Below are 8417 nucleotides of genomic sequence, written 5' to 3'. Positions count from 1 at the left end.
CTGCAGTTGGACTGGCTGCCAAGTCCCATAAAAACAACACGCAGGTGCAGAGTACAGGTAGGACAAGCTCCACCCCATCTAAATGTTTCCGGTACCTTGGCGCGACAACGGTGACAATGAAACGCAGGTGGTTTTCAGAAGAACCAGGAAATAAATACGGCCAATGGTTCGTCCTTAAAAATATATGTCTTTGACTGTTTTCGTGTCTTAACAGTCGCATTGTTTTGACTTTCACAAAAAGTGTGAAACTCTTAATAACGACATGAGTACTTTTCACCACTTGATGGCAGCACTCACAAGGAAATGGATTACAGGTTCTGTTTGACATGTCAGTTTATTTGTTAATACGCAGGTAACCTGTGTTCCGTTCAAATACCATTGCATTTAATAAATCAGCATTAAAGTGTAGAGTTCAGAGTTAGTTTGCTAATTGAAAACATAAAAGGAAAATCCAAAAGTTAATTTAATTGCTTTTGCATTGCTCTTTCCTTCATTTGCAACTTTAAATTTCTCTGGCAGTTAATAAGAAACTTATAAGATAATGATTTAGCAAATGTTTAATTTTCGTTTTTGTGTTTGTAGACTTATTTTGACCTGTTGTGACGTTGTAATCCACACTTTTCTGAGAAAGCTTAACTACAAACGCAATGTTTTCAAAACATCATAGTCATTAATATATTACAAAACGGTAACAAAGATAAAGTAAACATTGTAATGCATGCAAAAAACCCCAAACATATTTCTTATCTTTGAACATGTTTTTACTCTTCATGCATAATCCTACAACCACTCTTAGCACCAAAATAAGTCCTGTTCACAGACGCCTGTGTCATTGGCTCTCTGAGGCAGGTGTTATTCTGTGTATATGTGTGTAGGACTTCATGAGGGTCACACTGCCATGGTGCGAGACTCCCATTGGTAAAACGCACTCCTCTGTCAAAACCCCTCGGGCGACATCCCAGCACATCACTGTGGAGATGACTTGGTTTTTGTTATCTCTTCCTCCAGTGATGAAAAGTTTGTTGTTACAGGCAGCGATAGCACAGCTTGCCCTCTCCCCCAGACGAGTCACAAGGGTCCAGGAATCAGATAGAGGAGAGTAGCAGTACATGGCATGCATGGCACCGCCTGAGACCACAAAGAGAATTGGACAGATATCAAATTAATATACTATATCAGTACGCAGAATCATAATAAAAGTCTGAAAATACATTAAATATATCAAAACCAAAAGCAGTCGTGATGGAAAAGGCTCATGTCAATGTTACTGCAATATTCTAAAAGTTACATATAAATACCATTAACATTAAGTAAGTAAATGTACTTAGTGGGATTTGACAGCTTACCAACTACATAGATGCAGTTCTTGAATGTAACAGCATTAGTGCATTTAGTTTCAATGGGTATGGGTGCTTTCAGTTCCCAGCCGCCTGTCCCTGGCTCCCAGCATTGGACCCTATCGGTGGCCAGCTTTCCATTCGGCCCACCACCAATCACATAGATCCATCTGTCAAAGCTTGCAGCAGCAAATGAGCTCACACCTACTGCAAGAGGTGTCACCTGCAGTAAATAAGAGGCGTATATAAGTATGTCTGAATCAAAACAGTAAGGCAATTTAAAAAGCTAAAAGATCTAAACAAAAGACGCTAACTTAAAAATTATGTTAGCTGCAACTGATGATAGAACACCACAGGCAGGTGAAAGTCCAAAACTGAAAACTTTACTTTCAGGCTGGAGATCACACATAAGTCAGTTATTGAGGTAAATAAAATAGGAAAGAAACAGGCATAGGATCAAAAGTTAAATGGGATGGAATTTCTGAACAGGAAAAGAAAACACATAGAATACAAATGCAGATAATAGCAGAAAAGCCGAACTCTCGAAAGTAACATAAGTAACTTATGTGACACGTGAGGTATAGTAAAACCTAAGTTCTAAAAAAACTGGGCCACTATGTAAATTGTAAATAAAAAAACGCATTGCAATGATTTACAAATAGCACAAACCCATATTTTAATGTTTAAACTGAGAGATTTTACTATTTTGTCAAAAAATATTTGTTTATTTTAAGTTTGAGCAACAGTTATCTAAAAAGTCCACAAATGCTGTAAAATGTAAATCTGAAAGAAGATTTTGCAACAAAATGGAAAATAGAAGAGACAAATTCCAATTTGAAATTCTTTTTAGAACATATGGGCGCTGTGACCTCTGACTTATCAGCACTCTGTTCAAAAGCCTTCATCTCTGATGGTATGCTGGGGGCAATAGTGGCTATGGAAATGGCAGCTTACACAGATTGACACATGTTTTAGAGCAAAGTGTCTCTTCCAGATAGCCTTTTTTCACAGAAATTATTGCATATTTCAGCAAGACAATGCTAAACTGCAGCCTACAGCAGCATGGCTTCACAGTAGAAGAGTCAGTGTGCTGAACTGGCCTGAATGCAGTCCAGACCTTTTAGCAACTGCAAACATTTGTCAGATTATGAAATGAAAATTACGACAAAGAAGACCCTACACTGTTTAGCAGCTTTAACCCTCTATCAGAGAAGCGTGGAGGAAAATTTTTTCCTTAACATCCCAACACTGGTGTCCTCAGTTCCCAGACATTTACAGACTGATGTAAAGAGAAGAGGAGATGCTACACAATCACAAATCTCCTTGCCCCAACTTTTTAAAAACACGTTGCTTTCATCAAATATGTTGCTTTTGTGAAATTCCAAATAATTTTATTTTTATCTCAAGATCTTACATGTCATAAGTTTAAACATGCAATATGTTTTATGTGTTCTATTGTGAATAAAACGTGTTATTATGAGAGTTGCAAAAAATCAAATTCTGTTTTTATGTATGTTTTCCACACCTTCCCAACTTTTGAGGGGAACTGGAGTTGTATATACTGCACTAGGTTAAAGAAGAATATATTAGATGAGAAATCGCTCATCGAAGATGGTGGTGCAGAAAACTGGGAGCAACACCCAGAGTACATGATAAAAACAAGACTGTCCAAATAAAACAGATTTGAAAACATGAATTAAAATGCTTTTAAAATGCATTAAAATGCTGCGCAGGTTGAAGTTGTTGGTAATTCCTTTTTGCTTACTTTTTATTAGGAACTACAAACTATACCCTTCACATATATACAGTACATATATTGTGTTTACCTGCATCCAGCGATTATGAAAGGGATCATAGGCCTCAACACTAGAAAGCCTCTGAACTCCATCAAACCCTCCCAGTGCGTACACTTTCCCACAATGAACTGCCATCTTGTGTCTCCAGCGCCCAGTCGACAGGGGCTCGATTTGGATCCACTTGTCCAGGGCACCATTGTATTTCCAGACATCATGCTGTGTCTCCTTACCTCCTACAGCAACAAGACCATTAGAGACAACTGTGATTATCTGTACAAATATTGCATTCATTCCAAAATACTGACATATCACCAAGTCTTTAGTAATAACTCTGCATAAGTTATCATGCTGTTTAAAGATGGAGAAATCCTGCGTGCTAGTCATAGCATTTACAGTCTGCGTGTTCCACTTAACTAGAACTGTCAGTTCCTGCGTTGGGAAACACCTAAAACCACAGCAACTGTTAGAGCAGAAATAATGTCACGACTTCCTGTTGTTTTGTTTTGTTCATACTATAAATTCCTAAATTCTCATTACATTTGAATACCAGTGAAGTGCACACTTCACGGGTAATAACAACAAGGAGCAATCGTCACAATTTCACAAGTGAAGCCTTTCTATGAAAAAAAGAATATGTTCACTCACCAGATATGTATACTTCATTGTGGAAAGTGACACAAGCAAATTCCACCCATTTTCTATTTTGGGACTCGTCCTCTAACTCTGTCATTGGCATCCTGGCGACCTCCAGGCGGCTGCGTCTGAGAGGGTCCAAACATGTGACAGTGGAAATGAAGCGTTCGTCTTTGGTGCAGCCTCCAATGATCAAGAATACTTCTGACAGAAAGTGCTGCACACGTGGTTTGGTTCGTTCTGAGACCACCTGTTAAAAAGGTCAAACATATATGAAACTTGGACATGAGACAAACAGTGATTAACAACAATAAAACACAATATGCCCAGCGGTTTATACTGACCTCCCTGCCAGAGAGATGATAAATGCGGGACTCTTGCAACAAAGGAAAAGCTTCGCTGCACCGTCGTATCAGCTCATCTGACTCCACTTTCTCAACAAAGTATGCCGGCTCCAGCAGCGGCAACCGTACGTGCGTAAGCAACCTGGCCAGTGAGGGATAGCGTTCATCCTGCCGGGCTCTCACCCAGTGCATGAGTGCTTCAAAAACACACTCCTCACATTTCACATCCAGGTCATCCCTCTGCAGGATAGTCTCCAGAGATTCCACTGGCAGCTCCAGGAAGTCCTGCTGCTGGACCACTTGAGAGAATTGAGTAGTAATATAGTCCTGAGCTCTGGCGCGCAGGGCTGACAGGGCATGTCTGTCAGCCAGATTTAAGATGCCAATACAGGTGTCTAGCTGCATAGACTTGCTGAGAAAGCTAGAGCATGCATCTACCACACGAAGGAACTAAAGAGACAAAAAGAACAAAGGCATCGGTTAAAGCTATTTGTAGCTGATTAAGCTGCTCCAAATTGGCAATTACAGCTATAGTTGGATTTTAAGGGCTTAGAATTTTCTTGTTGGTAAACTGGCTGTAAATCAATTCTGTCCCAGTGCACTTCCTTTGTAAGCGATGGGGGACTTTTTCTGCAAAAAAATGCCTTCTAAAGTATAACACAGTCAAACATTTGTATGCAGTGAGTCCTCAGACGTCTGTCAGCGTCAGACCAAACAACTGTTTTCTTATTTGCAGCAAGAAAACAATCCAACAGTGGACAGTAATAGAATTTTGGACTAAAGAGGCCCACAGTTTTCCCCAGTGCCCACTTTGCTTATCTAATTGCCATAGCCTGAATTTATATAAGCTTTTGAAAACCTGCGTTTGAAATTCAACAGATTCGCTGTGGATATTTTTATCTATCACTTGCAGCAAAAGCATTCACAAAGCTCTTTCACAAAGCCAGTATAAAATGAGATACCTGATTAGTTTTTTTAAGGATATAAAATAAAATAAAATTTAGCCTCATACGATAATCTTAACCCTAACTCTTAACGTGATCTTAACCTTGCTTCTTAGTTACGCTGACAATCCAGCAAGAGTGCCTGAAGAAATTATCATCAAAATTTAACACCCAAAGCGTTTTTGCAAAAATAGAAGCACACAAACACAAACACCTGCCTCCTCTGCAGTGTGGCACAGCTGTGTAGTTAATTTAAGCCCTTATGGAAAAATGATCCTGAGTGTAAACAACTGACCAACTTTCACTTCCCTCTTAGCAAAACCAATTTCTCATTCAATCATGTGTTTGTTCCCTTTACGCAAGGAAAAAACTGAAGTAAGAAGCTGATAGCAGTTTCAAAAATTTAATTACAGTTCCACATCACAACACCAAATCCATCATCCCGATTAGAAATAAATGGTTTGCTTTCTGCTGCTAACTCAGCACGAGGCGTCTTCATTCCTTTGATGGCCTATTTGTTCCAACTGACTTTACATGCAGGTGGTTAAAATGTAAGAGATATAAAAAAGTTTGTATGAACCGATGGTGTTGATGGTTTAAAAATTCATTGAAAGAGATCGTTTGCTGCCAAAAGCCTTTTTCAAGTTAAACTCGACTAAAACAACTTTCAGTCAGATTAATTATAAATTTTATGGTTGATTTATTTTATGGACTTAAATTCAAGCTGTGCTGCCTTTATGTGAAAAACATGTTAAGGTCAAATGTCTTTGTAAAAAATGGTTCACTTGGTCTTTAAAGTCTAAATTCACACCTCGATTTGTAGAACTTTTTTGCCTCCGCTGTTTGATTTCACTACATCTTTACATTGGTGTTAAAAATGTCAATGACCTGGCATCAGACAATGATTTTGCAAAACAAAAACCCTGATTGAGCAACAAAGATCAGTTAAGCTGCTTTACCTGAAACTGACTGGCAGCCTCGAGTATTCTCTGGACATTCGAGTGTGTGAGGAGAGCTCGGCTGGTGTAGGTATACTCCAAGAGACAGTGCATCGTCCCGCTGTCCAAACCTTTCATTTCCACACGTTCCTCATGACTCTCCTTGAGACCGCTGCAAAACATTGCCCTGTAGAGACCGGCCATAATTTGTGAGTAAAACAAGTAGGCCCGAGATCACGACACAGTTAAGACCAGATGATGATTTACCTGAAGTAGTGACTTGCAGCCGCCAGAATCGCTCTATGGCAAGCGAAGTCATGACCCTGAACGCGCAGTGTCACATCAGTCAATTCTCTGTTCACTCGTAGGGTTTCCATCCCTTTCTGGAGCTCCATGGGCAGACCTCCATCTTCCCAACGTAACTCACTTGGTCCTGTTACATTCCCTTTCTCCTCGTTCACGTTGGACTCCTCAGCGAGAAGCGGCAAAGGACAGTCTGTAGTCCTCTCCAGTGTGTCACTCATCTTTCAAACCAGCAGAGCTTCAAAACTCCCTTTCTGCAGAAGAGCAGCATGCAGCCACCTTCAGAAACACCTGCACACGCAGCCTAAATAGAAAGTGAACAAACATGTGTGGTTTACGCTTGCAGCAGTTCTTTTGCTTTGAGAAGTGGATTTGTGTTTTTTCCTGTCTTCTTCATACTTCCTATTCCTGTTCTGTAAGGGACATGCGTATGCATAACACTTCCCCTTCGTCTTCAGCTGAGTAAATTTCTCTCTAAGCTAGACAGTTTTTTTTGCCTTTCTTTGTTTTGTTTTTTTCACAGACAATGATGGCAGGTCTCTTCTATGAAAAAGATGAGTGCAAAAAAAAAAAAAGAAAAAAGAGAAAGAAGTCTGCTCAGCAGCTTAACTTAGGTGGGATAAAAGTATTTCATCTCAAACATAAGCGGAACGCTCCTGTGAACTCCTCATCTTGAGTTTTCTTGCATCACGCCATCACACTGGCGCCATAAGTCCAAGTTTAACTAGAAGGCTACCTTTTTATGTCTAAACCAGCAGGTTGTATCATGCTGGGAAACATGAAAGATGACGTGCTTGTCTTCCCATACGTGAGAAAGTCCCTCAAACCCCTAGAGGCATTCATTCACGACCATTTTGACGTATGCCAGTCTAAAGAACTCCGTGGTTGCGTAAGTTTGTGATTCATCAGAAGAGGAGCCTTAGATTGTGACATTTTACCAGATTTAGAAGCCTGAGACGGTAAAAGTGTCTTGGTAAACACAGCAAAAAGCCGAAAAACAAAACAAAAAACTCCACATTGTTTTATGTTTTTGTCCTTAATTACTATTGACAACAAAAAGGCAGCACTCTGCCCTCCAATATACATTTTATGTATTGGTATTGTGCAGTCATTCAAATGCAAAGTAGTAAGATAAACTCACTGGTAACTGAGTAAGATGCATTTTGCTCATTCTGGGTTGGACCTCCTCTCTGCCTTCATAACTGCCTTGATTCTTCCTGTAGATTCAACAAGGTGTTGGAAACATTCATCAGAAATTTTGGTTCATACTGACATGATGGCACTATCCTGTTAGAAGCAGCTATCACAAGATGGTCACATTGTGGTCATGAAGGTATGGACATGTTCAGCAGCAATACTCAGGTAGGCTACAACATTTAAATGATTTTCATTTGGTAGTAAAGGGGCCAAACTGTCCCAAGAAAATCTCTCCTGCATCATCACACCTCCAGCAGTGTAAACCGTTGATACAAGGTAGGATAAACCCATCTTTTCATGTTGTTTATGCCAGATTCTAACCCTACCAGCAGACTCATCAGACCAGACAGCATTTTTTTCCCCATCTTCAGTCTTTGTAAACTCTAGACTCAGTTTCCTGTTCTTCACTGACAGAAGTGGAACCTTGACACGTTTGATATGTTATGCGTTCAAGTTGCTCTTATGCCTATTTTGGTTGTAACGAATTGTTCCTGTCATTTCAAAGCAGGTCTGACATTCTCCTCTGACCCCTGCCATCAAAAAATACATTTTCACATACAAAAAATGTGTGGTTGATGTCTCACTGGATCTCTTCTCGTTTTCTGACCATTCTTTGTAAATGCTAGAGATGATTTTGTGACAAAATCCCAACAGATTAGCAGTTTCTGAAACACTATAACCATGTTCAAAGTTACTCAGATAATATTTTTTCTCATTCTGATTTGTTTGGTTTGTTCATAGTTTGTTTGTTTGTTCAAGTATTTTTAAGCAATGGTTATATAGTCCTTCTTCAGCTCTTTAAAAGTTTTTTTCTCCTTTTTTTTTTCGACATGTTGATGTTTTTCCACTCATTTTTAGCCCAGTCTTTGTATCTGACCATTTTCAGAGCATTTCTGACAAGTTTGTTGAGCCACTTGACTTCAAT

At 39.5% G+C, this 8417-nt stretch overlaps 1 protein-coding gene across 1 annotated transcript; it reads right to left on the bottom strand.

Moving 5' to 3' along the window:
• Positions 1–315: 315 nt before the first annotated feature.
• Positions 316–6788, bottom strand: klhl6 (kelch-like family member 6). The gene is made up of 7 exons (XM_085250005.1): positions 6260–6788; positions 6014–6179; positions 4111–4560; positions 3779–4016; positions 3164–3366; positions 1347–1560; positions 316–1128 (listed from the first exon to the last, which is right to left on the bottom strand). Exons 1-7 carry the CDS (start codon positions 6514–6516, stop codon positions 830–832), a joined length of 1827 nt encoding a protein of 608 aa, XP_085106131.1. The 5' UTR covers positions 6517–6788; the 3' UTR covers positions 316–829.
• Between the last annotated feature and the right edge of the window lie 1629 nt (positions 6789–8417).

This window comes from Mchenga conophoros, linkage group LG16 (genome assembly GCF_057382185.1).
Source record: "Mchenga conophoros isolate Kocher_MC1m ecotype Shallow Benthic linkage group LG16, M_conophoros_male_GT1.1, whole genome shotgun sequence".
NCBI lineage: Eukaryota > Metazoa > Chordata > Actinopteri > Cichliformes > Cichlidae > Mchenga > Mchenga conophoros.
The sequence above is the reverse complement of the archived record's forward strand: the minus strand, read 5'-3'. Positions and strand labels throughout refer to the sequence as shown.

Bases quoted from the DNA above. Each gene is read 5' to 3' on its own strand.
- klhl6 (XM_085250005.1), bottom strand. From the start codon at position 6,516: ATGAGTGACACACTGGAGAGGACTACAGACTGTCCTTTGCCGCTTCTC. The intron at 4,561-6,013 runs GTAAAGCAGCTT...TTGTCTCTTTAG, and splicing joins AGGCTGCCAGTCAGTTTCAG to TTCCTTCGTGTGGTAGATGC. The intron at 1,129-1,346 runs GTAAGCTGTCAA...TTGTGGTCTCAG, and splicing joins GAACTGCATCTATGTAGTTG to GCGGTGCCATGCATGCCATG.